Here is a 21,821-nt window from a genome sequence, read left to right on the forward strand (position 1 = left end):
AGATACAGTTCAGAACAAACAGACCAGTCTTCTCACCGGGACTTCTTTCTTCCCAGACATTTCTTCAGGGGTTCTAGACATCCTTCAGGGATTTGGCAGTCAAATCCAAACTAACAAAAGTTCTCTCTGAATCTGGCAGCAGCTCCATATTCATGCACAGTCCCCTGTCCCCTATCCTAGCATGCTTAACTTGGAAGGCACACAAATCATAGCAGTCTTGGGATTATGCTTCTTTTGATTCTCTGGTTAGCTAAGAGAGGCAAGAGTCTCCCCCTGTCTACATATGAAGGCCTGAGTTGCAGGCCCTGTGTAGAGTTAATAGCCTTGGTTGACCTCAAACCACAAACTGCCACCCTGGGACCACTTCCTCTCTCTGTGGTTGCCTTTTTTTTCCTTGGGTCTGTGTATACAGAAAACTTCCTGGAATGGGGTAGTGTAGTTGTGGAGTTGCCTTAAAGGACCAGGACAGCATGATAGCTTATCTCTTCACACTTGCTATTCAACCTCTAACAGATTCAGGCCCTAATGCTGCCTTAAATCTAATTGAAGTGAAATATTTCACTTAAGTTGTTCATCATTTGAGCTGGTTAGTTATCAACAGCTTTATGAAACTCAGTAATATTATCATATTTGTGTGCCTAAGAGGTATTCATCATATATTTCATTAAGTCCCTTTCCCTTTTCTGACAAAATCTGAAGTGTCTGTTGTAGGGATTAGTTCTCAGCCTTAAATAATTCCCAAATTTCCTTCACCTCTTTTTTTCTCACCAAAAGTTTTTATTTCTTGGATATTTCCCCCACAGGATTTGTTTGGATTTTCTCTAGCATTTCAGAGTTTGGACAAGGGACTCTTTGCTTCCTGTAGTTTTAACAATTACATTCTCTTTGCCCTGTCATGGGCTGCTAATTGACTTGCACACACTGAGTTGTGTGATGGACTTTCTGTTTGCATTTCTTGAAACAGAAGAAGGAGTTCTCACAAATGGTATTTAAGTAATAACAATGGAAGTGCAGAGCATTTCCTTGGAAGCACGACTGCCTGGGAGCAGTTGCTTGTTCCCAAATCACCTATGCTGAGGAAGTGTCTTGTGCTGAGGTTATTCTTACTGTTATGTGTTGTGCCCTGCAGGGTCAGGACCTGAGGCACAATGAGGAGAAGGTTCGTTTTGCCTTTAAGGGAGGGAGGGGTTTTTCCTCTGTTTGCAGATTACGGAGCCTCCTGATTGCAGAACAGGGCATGAGTTGTAAAGTGTAACAAGAAACTTTTATTTGTTTACTTACACACCGATGAACGAGGTGCATAGGTACAGCAGCTTGATCAAATGCGTTTTCTATACAAAACAAATTAACGACTCTCTCTTTCTCTCGCGGATCGCAGTTCGGTTCACTAATCGGGTCAGTGCGCAAGGAAGGGGTACGCCGGGAGAATCGGTGGCGGAGAAGCGCTGACGTGGTTGGCCAGACCGCGGCAGAAGGGACTGATCTGCGGGGTCCCAAAATGGCTTCTGCCGTGGTGTGGACTCAGCGAGACTTTTAAAGACTTCCCCCTTCTCCTCCCCCCGCTCCCCCTGACGTCAGAAGGGTAAGCTGTTTTCGCGCCTTTTCTAAGTTTGTGGGAGGGGCTGGGTGTTAAGCTTTGTGCTTACGGCACTTTAACTGAAGTGAAGTACAAAACATTATGAAGTGGAGGTGGACAATGGGCCTACCGATATTTTTATGGCTAATGTCTTTTTGGTTTTATTATGTGCAAGCTATTTGCATAGTATCAGTGGCCTGTTTAGGTGCCAGCTAGATTTCTTTAATTATCATTTATAATTTAATGTTTTGCATAGACAATACTTTCTCCATTTGAAACTTTGTCATATTTCAGCACTTAAAAGTGTCAGTCCAATTCAAAAGGCACCAGAGCTGCTTGAAAACCTGTATTAGGTTGTATAAGAATAAATGTGAGTTGCATAGTCAATTTAGAGGGTTCTTGGAATCAAATTTAAATGGCTGTTGCCTTTGTCACTAAGTAGTATATATATAACTACTAGGTCCTTGTATTTTTTCTCTTTCCACTGTTATCTACTGTTTTTTCTTTGTCTTTCTTGTGCCAAATCAGTTAGCTTCTTAGAGTGGCCATTGCCATTTTTGATCCCAGAAAGTTACTGTAGTGGTAGAGGTTCACCAGTACATCAATCCATATTGTATCAGCACCGATAAAAGGAAAATTGACATTATAAGCAATTGGCTTTTTTTGGCTGATGTGGTCGATAATGTTGCTGATAAATGCTGCGTGCAGCTGTAGCATGCAAGCAGCCAGCCCAGCAGCTTGGAGAGTAGCATCTGGCTGGTAAGTCTGTTGGGAGAGGAAGGGGTAGGGGAAGGGCGGGGGACAGATCAAGGCTCCTGGAGTGAGGGAGGGAGTGTGGCTGGGGCTGGGCAAGGGACTAGAACTGTAAGTGGCTCATCTAGGGGGTGCAGGGGGTGGCTTCTTCCCCATAGCCCCCACCCCCAGTGCCACTGCCACCCAGCCTGACCGTGTTTAAAACTGCACTGTCTTGATCTGCCCCCCCTCCCCTCCTCTGCTTTTCACTTTCACTTGCCACAGACTTATCAGCTGGATGCTGTTCTCCAAGCTGGCAGGCTGCATATCAGCAATCAGATCGATATCAGCTGATATGGCTCATTAATAATTGGCCATTGGTATCGGCCCTAAAATCTTTATTGGTGTACTCCTACCTAGTGGCCATGTAGCCTTCATCTGGAATTATGGATAAGAAATGAGCACAGCAAATCATTCAACATGGGATGAACCTTCTAGAATAACACTGAAATATGACTCTGCAGCCTACAACAAAGAGAAGATGATCCCTCTTTGCCTTTATCAGGTAGCTAGAAGTCAGTTTGTAATGGTGAGTAGTTACATATGGGGGGATAGTAGATACTTTTCTAATACACATACTGCATTTGAGGTTCACTGAAATCCTGTCTGAAGCATATTTAAAAGTTTGTCATCTTTGCGCAGAAACTACCATTTTTAGGTATGAGGTGGGAGGCTAGTTCCCTGTCAGTTTCACAGTCGCTGTACCTGAAATGATTATGTGAGTAACAGTGTGAGACATTTTCATTCCTGTCTCCAAAGCAGATTTTTTATTCTGTTAATTGTGATGAGAATTGATGCCAATGACTAGTTTTGAAAGTGGTTGTTGAACTATTTTGATACTGCTTATGCTTTTCACATACATCATAAAGCCTGCACAGTTGATGGGTGCATTATAATATCCTTATAATGCACCTTACAATGCTTGTGGTTCCAAGGTCATTTTGTAATGTGTATATTGCCTGATTAATGTCTTCTTAGGCTGAAGCAGATACATATGGTTGTGATTGTTATAGAGGAATAGCATTTAGGGAACAATGCACAGGGCTGCTAGGTAGGTCTGGTTCCAGCAGAATGGGAGATGGTAGGTGACAGTGTCCAGAAAGGAGAAAAAGGAGAAAGTCCCTGGGGAGGTGGGATGTTGTGTGAGGAAGAACAGGTCCATCCATATATGGTTTGTCAGGTCCTTAGAGACCCCCAAAATAAACAATCCTTAAATATTCCCCGGCAGAAAATCTGAACTGTGTGGTTGACCATTTCTTCCCTTAAGTAGTAGCCAGGAAATGCTACAAAATCCTATTGCAATTAAAAATTCAACAAAACAATATGGCAAAACCAGGAGTACAAAATTAGAGTTTCACTTAAGAAAAAAAAGACAAAATCAGAATGCAGATATATAAAAAGAAAGCCAAACACTTGGCAAGTATGTTAAAAGTTCAGTTAAAGTCATCCACACAACTTTTCTCTGCCCTCGGAACAACCAGAACTTTAGGGACAACTTCTTCAAAGACTACAGTTACATTTTAGCAACAACTAATAACACTAGAGGACTCGTTAGTCCTACAGCTACAATTGTTTGGTATATGTCAATAAAAACAAAATTTTGATAAAAAAAGAAGGAAAAGTTTCTTTTTACATTGTAATGCTCCATGTTCATATTAGCTCCACTCTTAAAAATGCATGGCTATATATACAGTTCTTAGGAATAGGAAAAAACTGCTTTTTCACATTTCACTAATGAAAATAATAGTATCAAGACAGCACTGTGTAAAATGCTGATGAAGAGACAATGCAAGACTGGTCATGAGCAAATAGTGTTGTTTTAATTACCCTAACTGTATGATTTTCTACTTTCCAACATTTGGGCCATTTATGAATGGAAGCTGAACTTCAAAACACCCAGGTTTGCAAAATGTAGCATGGTTTCCTAAAATGTAACACTTATAAGAGTTTTTCTGAGAAGGTTAGTATTACTGGCTGACTCATAATCATCTGGAAGTAGTAGACTTGTCTGTACCATGACAGTAGCACGTCCTGACAATGGCAGGGTGTGAGAGGGACTTGTTCAGTCAAGTCTTTTCTGGGACTGGCTACTGCAGCGGTATAGAAAGGCCCTCATGTATTTTTAGTTTGAGAGGTTCAGTGTATATCACCTGACAGCACTTGCAAGACAGCATGCTTTACAGAATCAGTTTCTGGTAGCATCAAGGAAGTACTTTAAAATGGGTAACAGTACTTTACAATGAGTACTTTAAATCAACAAGAATTTATCATCAGACTAAATAATTTGCTGAACAAAGCTGCCTTCATCTTTAAGGAATGATCCAGCTTAAAATCAAAGGAAGGACTTTTATTGACTTACAGGGGCGTTGAGTGGATTTTTACAAATGAGTTTAAGAAATAGATCTGTTTAAAGAATAGACTGAGATTATGCAGATAGGTCACATATTTCAAGCTTTATGATGTAATTGAAGTTTAACACTGACTTTTGTGTTAGGCATTTGGGAGTCCCAGCTAGTAGTAAAGTCCTAAAGTAAAATTTTAGTTTTCCCATCTCTGTACATGATTTTTCATTAGTGCTGGAATGGAATTTACTTTGCTAAGCATTTGCTCAACCATTTATTGAGCTAACAGCCAAGATTTTGATTTTATTATGCTTATCTCTCCCTTTTAAACCAGGTTGCAAAAGAGATGCATTCATGTTTCTGTTTTATTTAAAGTAAAGTGAAGGTGTTCTCTGTTTAAAAATCACAAATTCTTTGATTAAAAAGCCAAAATACACAATTAAAATGAAACAACACTATATATATATATATATATATATATATATATAGGTATCAATTTATATATTTAAAATTTTAAAGCAGTTTGGAAGCCTACCAATGCCTCAATCACTATAATAACAAAAATTCTAAGTACCTATATATTTTGGTGTTTAATTTAGGGTTTTTTAATCATAGAAAATCAGAGCTTCGCCTGCCCCCTTAGCTCACCAGGACACAGGCCCAGGCCTCTCACTCCCCTGCCGCAAACCCGCACACTGGGTTCCTAACTGCCAGGGCTATGGGGCCAGAGACCTGGGTCCACAGCCCTGTCCCCCACAGCAGCGCTCGAGTCCTGACTGCCACCTGTGGGAGGTGGCGTTGGCCACTTTGGGGGAGTGGAGTGTGGAGCCCAGCTCCCCCTTCTCCATGGGTAGCATCGCCAGATCATACCTCTTGGGCGGGGCAGGTGCAGGCTCAGGCTCCCCACCCTGCTGCCCTCCCCCCGGGGCCTCTGCAACCCACAGGCAGGACCCAGCACGGCAAGGTAGAGTGGGGTGCGAAAGCTCCTTGCCACTGCGAGCCCCATGGTAAAGCACCCACTGCCCACCTGGCAGCAGTGAGGGGCAGAACTCTGCGCTGCTGCCCCCGCTGCTGTTTGGTAGGCAGGGGGTGCTTCACCAGGGCAGCATGGGGCTTGCGGCGGCAAGGAGTTTCCCTGCCCTGCTGTGCCCTGCTATGCTGGGTCTTGCCTACTGGGTTGCAAAGGCACTGGGGCAGGGGTGGGCAAAATGCGGTCTGCAGGCCAGATGCGGCCTTCCAGGCCATTGTTTCTGTGAAAAATCCTCATGTTTCTCCATTAAAATGAAAAACCCGTGTTTTTCTTGGTTAAAAGGGAACATCCGTGTATTTTTCCGTTTTTCCATGGGAAACAGAAAACCTGGATCCCTTGTGAACACCCTGTATTTAAATTTTAAAGTATTTTTCACTGTTCAGACTTTAAAATATTCCTCTTATGTGTTTGTGTATTGCATTTTAAGGTCAGCTGGGAATCATAATGCTGAATTACCTGAGTGTTGTAGGACTAAAATCACGTCCTTTATGTAGCATTACAAAGTTTCAGGATATGATCATTTCCTTTGTTTTATTTATAAAAAAAAACCCCACACAGCATAGCGGTAATATCAGATACACTGGTAGCAGTGAAAAAATAAGATAACAATGTACAAAAGTCTGACTCCAAGTAGAATACTGTTTCTTTTCTGTGATTTTTATGTTCACCTCCCCTGCTGGGAACTTTGAGCAAGTCAAGTAGAATATTTAGTTAAGTACTATATCAGCTCTTAGGGAAAAAGCCTTTATAGTTTAATAGGGCTTAATTAGTGGGGTTATAAAGTTTAATTTGGTTCTGTAGTAATTTCTTTTCAGTCTGCAAAAGTCAGTATAATGACTTATTCTTTCTATAGTATTTTAAGTGTCCTACATAATTCTATAGCTAAGATGTAATTCTGAATGAAATATTCTGGGATCTTTTCAATTAAAACAAAAAAAACTGTAGCAGGGTTTTTTTTTCTGTTAAATTATGGGACTTTTCCACAAGGAGCTGTGAGAATCAATGTGTTGAATGTTACCCTAAATGCATATAACTTTGTTATGAAAGGCATTAGCAGAGGTTTAGAACTTTAGGGATATATTGTATAAAATTGAAGAAGGATTGAATAAAAAGAGATAAAATAGGCATAATAAGGAAAAACTGCATGTAGGAAAATTTATGTTAATTATCACAAATATTTCCAAAGAGTGAGATGAAATACATTAGGCTGTGGAACAGACTCCCTTAGGGATGTAATGGAAACCCCATTGCTTGAGTTACTTAAAGAAGAATTCTTAAATTAAAATGAAATTTGAGTTAAGTCTAGCTATATTTGCTGATACCCTGCTAGTTGGGCTTTGCTTAGCAGTAAGTATTGAAATATTTTTAACTATTTTGTTTCCTCCTCTTCCATGTTACAGGCCACTTAGGATACTCCCTGCTATGCATGCACCTTACTGCTGTGTTTGGGTTTCAAAATGCTAGTCTCTCAAGCCCCTTGGGTTTGGGTAGGTTTCAACACTGTCTTTTCTCTCAGTTTCTCTAACACGCTTCCTGTTCCCTGGCTTTCTGCCTGTTATCCCTTCACAGAAATGAGACTATGTGGTCTCATTTAAGCTGCTTCAGTGTCCACACTGGCTTAAGCACATGCTTTCCAAGAGCTCCAATACCATGGACACTCTAGTTCACTCTTCTAGGATATATAATATTTGAAAGTAAACAGATGCACAGACTTTATAAGGGGGCTGCAATTAATCTTTACTTTAAGTTGCACAGAATTATACAAAACTAGAGAAAACAGAAAATGCTGACGCACATTTACCTGCCTCAGTTTACTTACCACTTCAAGCAGGGGCACATGCTTGCAGTGGCACAAATAGTAGCAGAACAAATTTATGCCACTACTTTGTGCTGTAGTGCATGCCCTGCACGTGCTTCATTATGGGACACGTTGTCCCACTGTAAGCAAACTGCCCATGCCCAGCTCCTCCTGGTACCTGGCATGCTGCTCTTACTGGCCTCCATGTGCTGTGGGAATGGCTGGCTAGGGCACAGGGTACCTCCATGCACAGCTAGCTGTTAGGCAGCCCCTGCGCTGAGGTACTCTATGCTCCACCCAGCTGGGAAATGTGCTGCTGAGCCCCCGTGGTGAGGCACACTGCATTGGAAATGACTGGCTGGGGTGCAGTGTGCCTCAGGATGGGGGAGCAGGCAGCCCTGGGCCTCTTTTGGTTAATAGTTAGTTTTTCTGCAGCTATTGTCCATCATCCTCAGTGAGTTCCATGGGTTAAACAGGACCCCTGTTTCATTCAAGTATGCTTACCCTGCTTCCTAAGGATCATGTTCACAGAAGTCCTGTCCTTGGCCTCTTATCCTTTGTATTTTAATGGGCTGTACCAACACCTGGCTTTTTTGTTGCACCCTTGGGAAAATTCCACTGCTGTAGACCCCAGTCTCCAGCATGGAAGCTGGGGAAAAATGGATTTCCTTAAGTTTTCTATTGTCACAAGTACTTCCACTCAAATAGGAGCTACTTGGGGGAAATAACAGAAAGCAAACATTCCATCAGCTGTATAAAGTACCTAAATTGTAACGTCTTTACTTGAAATTCTCTAGTGAACAGGAAATGTCAAAAACAGTGCAGCATTCATCATTACATGATATCATCAACTTCATGATACCTTGACATTTAAGTATGTCTGCTAGGTTTTGGAGAAACTACTCCCTAACATATCTCTGAGGAAAAGTAAACTTTTCTCAGTGGATGCCATCAGCTTTTATAGAATGTAAGTACTAATTTTTAAAAGTATGTTACTAGCCTTTATGGTTCAAAAATAATCTACAAAATATAAACAAAATGTATTCATACAGTGTTGTCTGCTCATTTAGTGGCTATTTAGAGGCCTGTTGATGGTGAAACTCCCAACACTTAGGTCTGTTGTATTTTGCTGCTGATTAAAGGGCAGGAGAGGCAGGTATATACTTCTTTATGAAGGGAAGGTGGCTCAAAAATAGGGGTTGGAGGAGTGAGTGTATCTGAGACCATCTCATTGTGGTGGCAGAAAGAAGATATTGGAGCAGCAAATACAGAGAACACCACAAATTGAATACTCTTTTTCTCTTTCCTTACCCCTGGAGGCTTTCAGATATTGATGTAGGAAGGGATTCAGATTACAACCTAGTACCCAGAGGCTGATATGGAAATGAAGACACCAGGCCATGTGTGACTGGTGCCTCTTGAGCCTGGGGGGTACCTGCAGAAGCCAGCGGCAGCAGGGACGGGGCTGGCAAGCACCTGAAGAAGGTGCTGGCAGCATCGGTGGCAGGGACAGGGCTGGTGAACACCTGCAGAAGCTGCCGGTGGCATCGGTGGTGGGGACTGTCCTGTGGGGGAGGGCACATACCTCCTCCCCCACCTACCTGTGCACCAGGCCAGAAGAACCTGGGACACAACTCTGGGAGAAATCCCAGCAATATTCTCCCTCCTTTCCAGCAGCTGGAGGAGATTTGACTTCCTATCTGAGTGTGATTCCTGGTCATTCTGGGGGTGTATGTTGATCTTTTGTGTATGCCTTAGTTCTCTGGCAGTTGAGGGGTCTGGTAAATATTTGAGCTCTGTGACTCAGGGGTGAAAGAGAGAGAAAAAAATATGGGAATAAATCAGAAAGCAGAAGCATGGAATTGAGCTGGAGTAAAATTGGTGGGAAGAGGAAGAAGAGAGAAAACAGGTGTTAGAGCAGGAGCAGGCAATTTGGTTTGGTGTGCCACTTAATGGATTTTGGTGACCTGTCAAGGGCCATGCCTCTCTGTTTCGTTCTCTCTGTCCGTCTCCCAGGACTGCGACCAGTGCAGAAGCCTGAACCCACCCACAGCTTTAGTTTCAGACATCACACTACAGTGAGCGTTTCTGAAGTTAAGGAAACTAATGTAATTAGCCTACAGCATACACTAACCCCAATTCTGATGTAGCAAGAAGAAAACTTCTCATATGCCATGAACCAAACAGAATATTTCAGCTATTACTTGTCTCTTGCTAAGCAGGAAGAGACAATAACACAGAGCTGTTTAAATTATTGTCACCCAGGAAACTCCACACTGTAGTATCACTCTAAGAATATTTAGACAGCATACCAGTGTTGATTACTCAATGTGGTAACATACTTCTATCTCTTTATAATGTCAGCTAGAAAGCCGACTATTGCTATGATTCCTGATATTAGTTTCCAGCTTGTCTTAGTTTCAGTGCCCTTTTAATAGAGATGCGTCAGTTGTTCATAATGCATTCTATCTTAGGCGGGTACCAAATCGCACATGAATATAATAAAGTTTCCTAGAACACTGACATTATTTGACCATATCTGATGTTCCAGGAGTTTCCAACTTTATTCAATCACTCAGTTTTTCTTTGTAGACTTTCTGGAAAAAGAACTGTATCTATATTTTCACATGCAGGCTCTCCACCCACTTGTGCCATATGTTCCATTTATCATTCCAAGACAGGAAGCTTAGTAGAGATACCTTTCATTTTCACATCTAATGACAATCAAGTGCTTTACATTGAGTCAGTTTTTCAGTTTACTAGTTCCAGCATTTCACAGATGGAGCATTCCACTAAAAAAAGGTAGTTAGGAAAAGTTTTGCCTCTCTATTTGAGACTGCTGGTTTTTCAACAGTGCATTTATTTTTCAGTACTTTAGGAGGAAAAATAATCCAAAAGTGCAGTTTATGCACTAGAAAGCCAGGTTGTATAGACACATCTGAAACCTTTAAAAATAGGGAAACTTAGATAATGGGAGCTTCCCAGTTAAACTCTGGAAGGCTGACTACAAGCTCTTCATGAGTGGAACTGGGGGTAGGGGCTGAATAAGATCGCTGTAAATTGTCTCAGTTCCATTGAGGATCATACAACCTGGGGATCTCCCAAAAGCTGAATTCATAACTTTAAGGGCAGAAGCAATGAAAAGTACTGGAACTCTGTAAAAATGCTACCACCTGGATTCTCACACAGCATTCCAAGCTCAATGGGAACTTAAGTCAATATGCTATCTATTGTCAGAATGGAGATACAAAGAAAATATAGTTTAGGTATTGTGTGGAAGGATGATTCATGCTCTTGATATTTTCCATGCAAATTATTTGCATTTTGTTAATTTAATCCATAGAAAATGATGTACCTGAGAAAAAGAGGACAAATCTGCTTTAAGGTACATATACCTGTAAAGCTCCATTGAAACTACCAGGGATTTAGGAGTAGAACTCAGAGCAAACAGGCCATAAACATAGTCCATATTTAATGTGTGACATCTTTGTGTCACATTCGTGACCACTTTGTGATACAGGGAACAGATAGCTGGTGTGGCAGGACCAGCTGATCTTGTTACACTGGCTGCAGCCATGCTTTTTAAAATTCCCTGGGCACTTGGACACAGACAGTGGAGAAAGGCTCCTTGGTCTATGGCTCCTAGTGCCCAGGGAGCTTTAAAGACCATGCAAGGGAGGCTCATCACTGTTCCCCCTCCCAACCCTTGTCAGCAGTCTTTGATTCCCCTGTGCCTGGGCTGCCAGGCATGAGGTTTTAACAATCTGCTGATTGTTGGCTCGGCCTGGACAGCCCTGGTCTTGAAACCTGCACATTGTCTGGGTCCAAGTGCCTGGGGAAGTTTTAAAAATTGCTCTGGAAGCTCAAACCAGCCACGGTGCTGTGTGGGGTCTCAGCCAAAAAGTTCAACCCTGACAACCAGATGATTGTCAGCAATGGCTCCAGACTGAACTGGATCCCGGGCTTCCCCTACACTGACAAATAGCAATGGTATGATGGGTTCTGGTCCCTTATCCCAAGCCATTTGTGGCAAGGCAGGAGGAACAATTGTTGGGATGAAGGATCAGATCCCATCCCACCATTAAATGAACATGTGCCAGGGGCTTTGGGGACATAAGCAGAATATGGAACGATTTCTCTATGCTTATACACACGTGGACATGAACTTGCATGCACAAAGTCACCAAGATGTGAAATCTGACTAAGCAAACAAAACGTTGGTGCAGTTGCCCAACAGTTGGCCATGTTTGATAATCTACTTATACTAATTAAGAGCACTACTGAAGGACCCCACTGTAATGGAGTGCCTGTCATACTGTAACTTTTACAGCTTCACTAACGTGCAGCCAATATATAACAATTATGAACCTGGCCTTTGCCACTTCCTTCAGGGCGCTGTATTTCAGTGCTGCTAGTGATGGGAAGGAATTACTTTTATCTACAATTAAAAACACATTTTTGTTTTTGTTTTGTTTAAAGTTGCTTTCATTTTTGTGCCTGCAGTTTTGCTTCAGGAAATAATTGTGGTTGTCAGTTTTAGCACTTAGATCTCTAACTACCTAGTTGCACCTACAAATTAGGCAATTAGACATCTAAGAACTAGAAAATGGGCCTGCAAAATTGCACTAGCAGTTATTTCTGGAAGCAAAATTCCCACCACAAAATCAGTGAGGTCACGCCCTTGAAATAATACCCACCTCTCGACCCCAGGGCTTTTTAAATTAGTTCATCACAAAATGGTTCTCTGCCATAGATCTTGTTAGGCTTTGATAGGTCAAGGATGACTCAAATATTTTATTCATCTGAAAAAGCAGTGAGCTAGAGCAGTGATGAAAAGTATGGCTAGCAGCAAGAATCTGTAAAACAGACCTGTCTCTCTGGGATTTGAGTGCTGTGGACAGTTTGGGATGGCCTTGGAAAACAATATCCTGCATGCAGAGACAAATATACAACATAGCAAGAAAAGGAGGGATTGTCCCACAGTGTTCTACTAATGTACCCCAAACCACTGAGGGGTCACTCTAAATATGAGAGGGTAGTTCAAGCTCTGGGCTCTTATACTCTTGACTGTAAATCCCCTGGAAGGGTGCTACTTGAAACAAGGGATTCTCTTTATTAGGAACTAACCTGAGACCACCAGCTTATTTCATTTAAGCCATAGAGCAGCTGTCAGATTGTAACTACATTTGGTCATTAGCTACCTAGTCTGTATTTGAAATAGTAATGTGAAAGTGAAAGATTCTGTATCTCATTATCAATACCTAAGAAGGGGATGGGCAATTATTTGGGCCTGAGGGCATTTTGGGCCCGTCACAGGCCAAGTCAGCACCCTTCCCTCCCTGACAACAGCTCACTAAAACTCCCTAAGTGTCTCTGCTCCATGCTGGGTAGTTGGGATGGGGCCGTGTGTGGGGCTAGGGTGCGAGGCAGAGCCACAGTCCATTCCCTGTACCCCCCTGAGACAGATGCTGGTTTCGCAGGCACAGGTGTGCAGGGAGTGGATTGTGGCACTGCCGCAGGCCCCAGCGCTGCATTGTCACTGCCCAGCAATCCTGGGGTCTCCAAGGAAACTGTTCAGGATCTGTGCAGGTAGGGCATGCAGCCATGCAATCAAGATGGGGCTTTGTGTGGGTGAGGAGCTGATCCAGGAGTGAGACAGGAGGGCAGGGGCCAGGGCTGGCATCTTGGAGCAGTGACAGTGAGGGGCCAGGGCCCAGGGCAGAGCTGTCATTTGCTTCCCATATGCCCCTGGCCACGGAATCAGTGTCCAGTGTAGGGATGTGTAGGCAGTGGATTATGGCTCTGCCCTGGTATCTGGCCCCGTGCTATCACCACCCTGTGACTGCCTCATGATCGCAAACCTGCCTGCCTGTCCTGCTCCCAGACACCATTTCCCACGCACCCGCAGCCCCATCCCATTCATCTGGCATTGCACTCTGCCTGCACAGGTCCTGTCCCCAGTGGTGGGTGCAGGGCTGATTGGCTGGTGTGCCCAGGCAGCGGGGCTAGGTCTGGCATTGGGGCAACACTGGCAGTGGCAGCCGAAAGGAGCCTCCACTGTCAGGGCTGCCAGGAAGCTGCCACACTGCCCCAGCCCTGCTGTGTGCCTGGTGGGCTGCAGAACTGGCCGCATGTGCCACGGCCTAGGCTACCCCCCATGCCTGGGCTGGGCAGGGCAGGGCAGAAGGACTCACTGTGGGCCAAGCAAAATCCCTTGGTGGCCCAGATCCAGCCTGCAAGCTGTATATTGCCCACACCTGCCCTAAAACATCTAATCCATAATTATGACACAAAACCAAATCTATCATTTGCTTTTGAAATCCATATGGCAAAATGGTGTTGGGGCAAAGATTCCTATTGTGGTAGTCTTGTTCTTCCTTATTTTAGTGCTGTAAGGCATCCTTGACTTACTCATCAAATCTTACGTGAAGAATGAGATATTTGAGGCCAAACAGGGTTTAGGATTGATATTCTGCCAACAAGGGGTTGTTCTGTTTGTGGAGGAAGCTTCAGTTCTATGAGGAGAGAATAACATATGTATCTAAAGGAATAATTTTGACCTAGGAATGGAAATGGAACTGCATCTTCAGCTGTAACTACATCTCTTCTAAGATTCCACAAGTCAAAGGTTTAAAAATAGCCCAGGCTCCAAGTCATACAGTGAAACTGCATATGTATGTATGTGCGTGTTAGCTATCTGTTGATCTCTTGTTAATTCCTAGCATGTTGTAAATAAATTCTAAATGTTGTAGAGCTGGATGGAGCAATCCTTGTTTAACACTTAAACTTTGCCAACTGTTCAAACCTGGAGAATGCATAGCTTCACTGTCAGGAAGCAACATATACCTGGAAGTAGGCAGTTACTATAAGGATCTTTTGAAGTTTTACATTCTGATTCACTCAAATACACCTCAGTAATTTGTTGTGAACTGAAAGATTGTGAACACAGGTCTACCTAGGAAGTAATTCTCCTTCTACACTCTCCAAGACTTTCAAAAACAGTGGAACAAACCAAACGCATCTCTGGTAAAAACAAAGTCTATGTGTAAGTTACACCAGGGTGAACCTGTATCTTATCCACAAGATCACACTTTCTCCCTCTTCATTTATTATAGGGACACCAAACTCATCTGGCCAGGCAGGACTGGTTTGTGGGCCAAATGAACAATGCAGTGCTGTCCCATGGCCTAGATTAGGCTTTTGGACACCTCACTTCCTACTCCCACCCTTCCCCCACATGCCAATCCAGCATGTGCTGTGGCTGGTCTGGGATTGTGCTACATGTAGCACCCACTCCAGGACCCGTGCTGCACCCAGACTGGCTGGAGCGAGGGCCACGTGAAGCTTATATCTCAGACCATCCAGGGCAGGTACTAGACCAAATAATGTGGCTCTGTGGGCCAAACCCCACCCCTAAACTGTACTTTGGACACCCCTCATTTTTACATCTACAGGGCACTTTTCCACTATCTTTTTAACCAGCACTTCTGTGTTCGGGGGGGGGGGGGGGCTTTAAGACAAGTTTAATTTGCTACCTTACAGAGTTTCCTATCAAAGAAGGAGTAACAATGACAACTTACTTTAAAATATTATTAGGAAGACATAGCTAAATAATGTATCTCCCATGCTCATGTAGTTTACAGGTGGTTTAATCCTAGTGCTCCTTGTTTTACTCCACAAAGAACAAGAGTTTTTCAGGTGAATGCACTAAAAAACTTTGGTGAATATTTGAATATCCAGGGTGTAATACTGAGGCATTGCTAAAGCTTTTGACAACAGAGCAGCTCTTTTCTCTAAGCCAGTACTTTAAGAGAGAGAACTGAAATTCCACTCTTCTCCAGTTTCAGAAGTATGTGAGAGACATAAGGGGTTCCTACCTCCCGGCTCAGAATGCATTCTCTTTGGCAAAGTTTAGTAGCACGGAGACAGGGACAGCTCTTGCCAGGCCTGGGTTTCCCAGAACATTTGGAACGTTGTCAGGACCAATGTGGAACAGGGCACTAGGCAGGTCACTGCAAAACTAATCTAGCAGCGTGTGAATATGCAGTGCATCATTCCTTAGTGTGAATTTAAGAAGCTTAGTAAGGGAAAAAAAAGCCCTTGCTATACCTTGCATGTTCAGCACATGGACTTAAAAACACTCATAACTCAGTCAAATCAACCCTTGGCTGGAATTTCTTTTCTGAGAACCCCCTGCAGGTCTGAAGGGTGGGCCAAATGTCCAGCTTATTCAATCTCTGTCCTCTCCTACAGCATGAACTTGAGTAAATCCCTGTGCAGCATCCAGAGGAAAGGTGGCAGCCAAGGCCTTTTGTGCAAGGTGGGGAGGGAAGGGGATGATTCATATGCAAAATTTCCTGGGTATTATTATTTACAGTTTATATTACAGTAGTGTCCAAACTGTGCTCTGTACTATACAGACACCATCACTTTCCAAAGGGGATTACAGTCAAAACAGAAAGCAGGAGAAAGAGACATGCTATAAGTAGGGGTCTGCTTAACTCGAGGAGGTCGCCAGTCAATTTCACGAGAAGATTGTGGACCCAGCCTCCATATTCACAGGCTGATTGTGGCAGGGCAGTCCCATGCCTCTGGATGGCCAATGGGCTTCAGTGGCCCCACCTTCCACTGCTGATTGGCTGCGAGGGCTGCTTGTCATATGGCCTTGCCCCTCATCACTGATTGATTGCAAGTGTTGTTCATTATGCTACCCCACCCCGCTGCCTGTTGGTGAAGAGGATGGGCCACATGACAAGGCAACCCTCTCAGCCGTTCAGCAGTGAGGGGTGGGGCAATAGCCATCGTGGCCTGCCCTTTGTGCAGGCAGCCCCTCTTCACTCCTCCCCCCCCACGGCAGGCTGTGCAGGCTCTGGGGAGCTAGCATTTTACTTTCAGTAAGTTTTCTACTTATCTTTTTTCATGTATTTTACAGACTGCTAACTTTTGTAGGCAATACCAGATTTCACAAGTTCCACAAAATCTTTAAAATCACAATTTTGGTTGGTCTCTAGCTATAAAAAGTAAAGCTGTTGAGGGGTGGGGGAACAAATGCCACTCTTCTGATCTGCCCCACCACCTAGTTACTGAAGGGCCTTTTCTGTTCTGTTCAATACTATCATTTTCACTTTTTTCTAGATTTTAATTTCTTCTGGCTATCTTTATTTTTTGTTAAATATTAACTATCACCTACTTTCCACTTTAATTTCTTTTTAACACTACCTTCTTATTGAGCCTTGTCTCCCTTGTTTGTACCTCCACAATACTTGCATAGATTGATTTAGATTTAATTCCTAGGTAGAGGTTTTTACATAAGCCAGTGGCTATCAGTCAGGGCCTCTCAGTTGTGCAGACTTCTGCTGTCCCCCTAGATTTCTATGTTGGGTAGATGGAGAGGCAACTCTGTAATTCACTGTTTGTGTGCTCAAATAGATGTATGTCTCAAGTAGCAGGGACAGGAGATTCGGTCCTGCATGGTGACTAAGGGAAAAACCTTAGTTGCAGTTCTCCAGAGTGCTATAGCTGATTTCTGCTATGCTGCCAATACAAAGGAGGCTTAGAGCTGCAGAATGAAAGATTCTACTTGCCCAAGGAGAGAATCTAGAGCCTCAAAGCAGGTCCTGCACCTTCTCCTTGTGTCTGACAGATGGAGGAGATGTGCATTCCACATCTGTCTCATCCTTGCCTGCTATGAAATACAGAAGACCCTCACCATTCACGGGGGATACATTCTAGAGATCCCTGCAAATGGGGAAATCCACAACTACTGTACTGCAATGAAAACTTGTTTGGTCTTGTAATCCTTTTCCTCAATGATTTTAAGAAGCTGTGAGGGATAATCCTGTGCTGCTTCACGGTCTCCTGATGCCAATTCCCCCATCTACTCCACATTATGTAGGCTGTGCCTCTTTTTAAATTTCTTGAACCACCCCTTACTTGCAGAGTGCAGTAACAGTGTCATCACGCTGCATGGGGAGAGAGCGTGGGTTGGTGCGGCGCACTGCAAATATTTAAAACCGCAAATCTACGAATAGCCAGGATTTCCTGTACTCCTTTCCTCTTGACCCTCCCACCAAGGATTTTTCAGTCAGGAGCAAATATAGAGCAACAACAGCTTCAGTTTGCACCAGGAACTAAGTAAGTGCTTGGTTAACCTCAGTGTCTGGAGATTGCAAAGGACTCTGGAGATGCCCTTCACATTGCACAGACTACTTATTAGCCATTCTAGAGAAACTGTCCCACTAGCTAAAAATCCAGGGAGAGGGGAGATAGTAATTGTGTGGATCTTACAGAAAAGGTGTATGTTAAGATTTGAAAAGAGACGCAAAAATGATGAGTGGTAAAGTTCCAAGGACAGCATAGACAAGCGTGACATGAATACAATTTGCAATATTGAACAGACCGTGCTCTATAAAGTATGTTGTTATATTAGTATTGCGTATTGGATCACCAATGATCACTGTTTCCTTCCTTTCATCAAGGATGCCCTTTTTTAGTTTTGCTGGGCTACTCAAATCCCATAAGGCAGGGATCAACAATCTGTTAAGAACAGTGAGGGCACATTACTGCAGCTTGCTGTAAAGCAGGCTTGTCCAACATACGGCCTGCAGGCTGCCATGTGGCCCGCCAAACTATTTTATCTGGCCTAAGGCACTGCTGCCACCATGGAGCGCGGAGCCGCCGTGGCGGGGCAATGGCAAGGTGAGGCGGGCAGGGCTGGCCCGCAGGCCCCAGCTGGCAGGGAACTGCTTATCCCTGTGGGGCCGTGCTCTTCAGTGAGCCCGGTCCTGCCGCCGCTGCCCCGAGGGCTGCACGGTGTGGGGCTGCCCCAGCCGTGCCTGATTAGATGACCTGAGGACAGCGAGTGCAGCTTCTTCTCTGGCTCTACCCCTTGCCCTCGGTGTGTGGTTGGGGGAGCTGCAGCACGGCCTGCACCCTGCCCACATGCGTGGTGGACGGAGGCATGAAGTAAGTTTCCGCACGGACCTGGGGGCGCCTCGGGGCCAGGCTGGGCCAGGGCGGAGGCACAGGGTAAGTTTCTGTGTGGAGCTGGGGGCACCGCGGGCCCAGGCCGGGCCGGGCCAGGGTGGACAGAGGCATGGGGTAAGTTCCTGCACAGAGCTGGGGGTGCCTCGGGGCCGGGCTGGGGCTGTGGGGCACACGGTTGCCAGAGCTGGGCTGGGCGGGAGGCAGGAGGAGCCCAGCCCAGAGGCTGCATTTGTCCCTCAGACCGGGGACATCCAGGGTGGAGACATACAAGGGAGGGCACACATGCACACACACGTGCACATACACACATGGATGCACGCTGAAGTGTATGGCAGTGAATAGAGCTTACATTTTAGTCAAGTGTTTGGTATTATTTCATTCTTGCTTTTATATTGTTTTTACTTTGGATTTTAAACCACACTTCCAAACCCATTTCATTGTCACTTCCTGCAACTTCACTGGTGTCAAAGGTCACATGACATCACTTCCTGATGTGATACCACTTCCTGTGAGGTCTTTAAATATGGCTCGCCGGCCCACTGGGTGATAAAAAGTTTGTGATCTGGCCCCACATTCAAAAAGGTTGGACATCCCTGCTCTAAAGGCAGACCACCATACTGTCAAGCCGGTGCCATGCTACCAACCCAGCAGCTGTACTGCTACTGATGTCTAGATCTAGGCCATGGGCTGCAGGTTGCCAACCTCTGCCATAAAGACATTATTCTACAAAAGTACTGAGTCCCTCTTTCAAAGTGCTAAGTAGTATTGGTTCCTTTTGAAGTCTATGATACAAGCTGGCAATGTTTAAGACTGGCCTATTTAATCCTCTGAGGAGGGTTACCCTTTGCCAGAGATTGAAGTGTTCATCTAGACTGCATGTGAAAGTAAATTTCCTTTTCTGTGAATATTGCAGAACTAGCATAGTTGTCAGATTTCATTTGTGACGTATTCAGCACTAGAAAACCAGAGTGAGACTGAGATGCACTGGCAGAACAGTGTGAAGAAACCACCACAGCATGTGCCAAAGTCTGTGACTGTAAGTTGGCATTGCTTCATAGAAAGCTGCATCAGTTCCCTTTTTCAGAATCCATTTTCTATGAAGCTAGTAATTAAAGTTGTTGTGCCATCCGTTATGCTGGAAAATACCTATTAAGGTAATAACCATGAGATGAAGGTCCTAGAGCAGGGGTGGGCAATTATTTCAGCTGGAGGGCTGCTTCACGAGCTTTGGCAAGCTGTCGAAGGCTGCAAGGGTAGCCCTGCCCTTTGACAGGTGCCTCACTCCCTGACTGCCGTCTTGGGACTGGAACACCTTCCCCTGACCTTTGGCACCAGAAGTCCCATCCCTTGCCCCCAGGAGTAGATGTTAGGGTCAGAAGGGACCTCAGTAGATCACTGGGTCTGACCCCCTGCCCCAGGCAGGAAAGAGCGCTGGGGTCAGATGACCCCAGCCAGGTGTTTCTCCAGTCTCCTCTTAAAGACCCCCAAAGTAGGGGAGAGCACAACCTCCCTTGGAAGCCTGCTCCAGATTCTGGTAACCCTTATCAGAAAGAAGTTCTTCCTGAGGCCTAACCTGAATCTTCTCTGTTGTCAGTTTGTGGCCATTATTTCTTGTTACTCCAAGGGGGTGCCCTGGTAAACAGAGCATCTCTTATCCCTTCCTGTCCCCCTGATTAATTTATAGGCAGCCACAAGATCCCTTCTCAGCCTTCTCTTGTGGAGGCTGAAGAGATTCAGGTCCCTTAATCTCTCCTCATAGGGTCTTATCTGCAGGCCCATAACCATATGAGTGGCCCTCCTCTGGACCCTCTCAAGGTTGCCCACATCCCTCTTGAAGTGAGGCATCCAAAACTGGACACAGTATTCCACCAGTGCTGCATGGAGAGGAAGTATCGCCCCCCTTGACCTGTTCATGATGTACCTGCTAATGCATGATAAAGTGCAGTTAGCTTTACTGATCACTTCATCAGATTGATGGCTCATGTTCATCTTGGAGTCAGCTATGACTCTGAGATGACTTTCTGCTACAGTGCTGCTGAGAGTGTCATCCCACAGCCTGTAAGTGAGTACTCCTTTTGGAAAGGGGGTTTGCCGTTTGGAACTGGAAAAAAAATTATATACTAAAAGTCAAATATTTATAATAACATATTTTAATTTTATTTCAAAAAATATTATTGTCTTGCTTTGTGTATGAGTCCTGTGCATAGAGGTGATTGCATAATGGGTCAAAATTAATTCTTACTCTTGTAAGGAATACACATCCTCATCAATTAGCAAAGAATCAGAGGAATGGCACTCTGAAGTGCTCTGGGTTAGAATACAAGGCAGTCGCGGGGCAAGAGACTTAACAGTGGGGGTCTACTACAGACCACCCAACCAAGGGGAAGAGCTAGACCAGGAATTCTTAAGTCAGCTCATGGAGGTAGTTAGGTCAAAGGATGTGGTCATCATGGGGGACCTGAACTTTCCAGACATCTGCTGGGAAGAGCAGTCAGCCAGGTCTGACTGCTCACGTAGGTTCCTAGCCAGAATGCAAGACCTCCATCTAACCCAGGAAGTGCACAGCCCCACCAGGGGAGATGCCTTGGCCCTCTGGGCCCCCCTTAGACCTCAAAGGAGGCACACCTAGGCCAAGGGTTAGTGAGGAACTAGTTAGAGAACTTCTGGAAGGACTGGATGTATTCAAATCAGCTGGTCTGGATGATCTCCACCCTAGAGTACTGAGGGAATTGGCTGAGGTCATTGCGGGACCCCTGGCACGGCTTTACGAGCACTCGTGGTGCTCTGGTATGGTGCCAGAGGACTGGAAGAGGGCCAACGTGGTTCCAATCTTCAAAAAGGGGAGGAAGGAGGACCCGGGTAACTATAGGCCAGTTTAGTCTTACCTCAATCCTGGGTAAGCTTTTTGAGAAAATTGTTCTGGCACATATCCACGAGGGGCTAGCAGGGGAGATTGTGCTTAGGGGCAATCAACACGGGTTCATCAGCGGCAGGTCCTGTCAGACCAATCTGGTGGCCTTCTATGACCAGATCACCAAATCCTTAGATGCAGGGGTAGCAGTGGACATAGTCTTCCTGGACTTTCGGAAGGCCTTTGACACTGTCTCTAACCCCATTCTCATTAAGAAACTGGGGGACTGTGGTGTCGACACCCACACAGTCAAATGGGTTGCCAACTGGCTGGAGGGCCACACCCACAGAGTGGTGGTGGATGGGTCATTTTTGACTTGGAGGGATGTGGGCAGTGGGGTTCCGCAGGGCTCGGTCCTCAGGCCCGCACTGTTCAACATCTTCATC

At 44.7% G+C, this 21,821-nt stretch overlaps 1 protein-coding gene across 10 annotated transcripts in view; it reads left to right on the plus strand.

Annotated features, from left to right (window-relative positions):
• HMGA2 (high mobility group AT-hook 2) overlaps nt 1-21,821 on the plus strand; it is a 184,915-nt gene that overhangs the window by 47,206 nt on the left and 115,888 nt on the right. Inside the window, exons 4-5 of one of the 10 annotated variants that reach the window (XM_090042461.1) lie at nt 1,379-1,582; nt 2,729-2,894. The exons of 8 other annotated variants lie outside the window; for them this stretch is intronic. In XM_090042461.1, coding sequence (XP_089898587.1) covers nt 1,379-1,537 — 159 coding nt within the window. In that variant the 3' untranslated portion in view covers nt 1,538-1,582; nt 2,729-2,894. Of the gene's footprint in view, nt 1-1,378; nt 1,583-2,728; nt 2,895-21,821 lie in introns of those variants that run through there. One more of the 10 variants, XR_016441781.1, reaches the window with a different exon arrangement.

The sequence above is a fragment of the Crocodylus siamensis genome, chromosome 4, assembly GCF_052110815.1.
Source record: "Crocodylus siamensis isolate JL-2025a chromosome 4, ASM5211081v1, whole genome shotgun sequence".
Taxonomy (NCBI): Eukaryota; Metazoa; Chordata; order Crocodylia; family Crocodylidae; genus Crocodylus; species Crocodylus siamensis.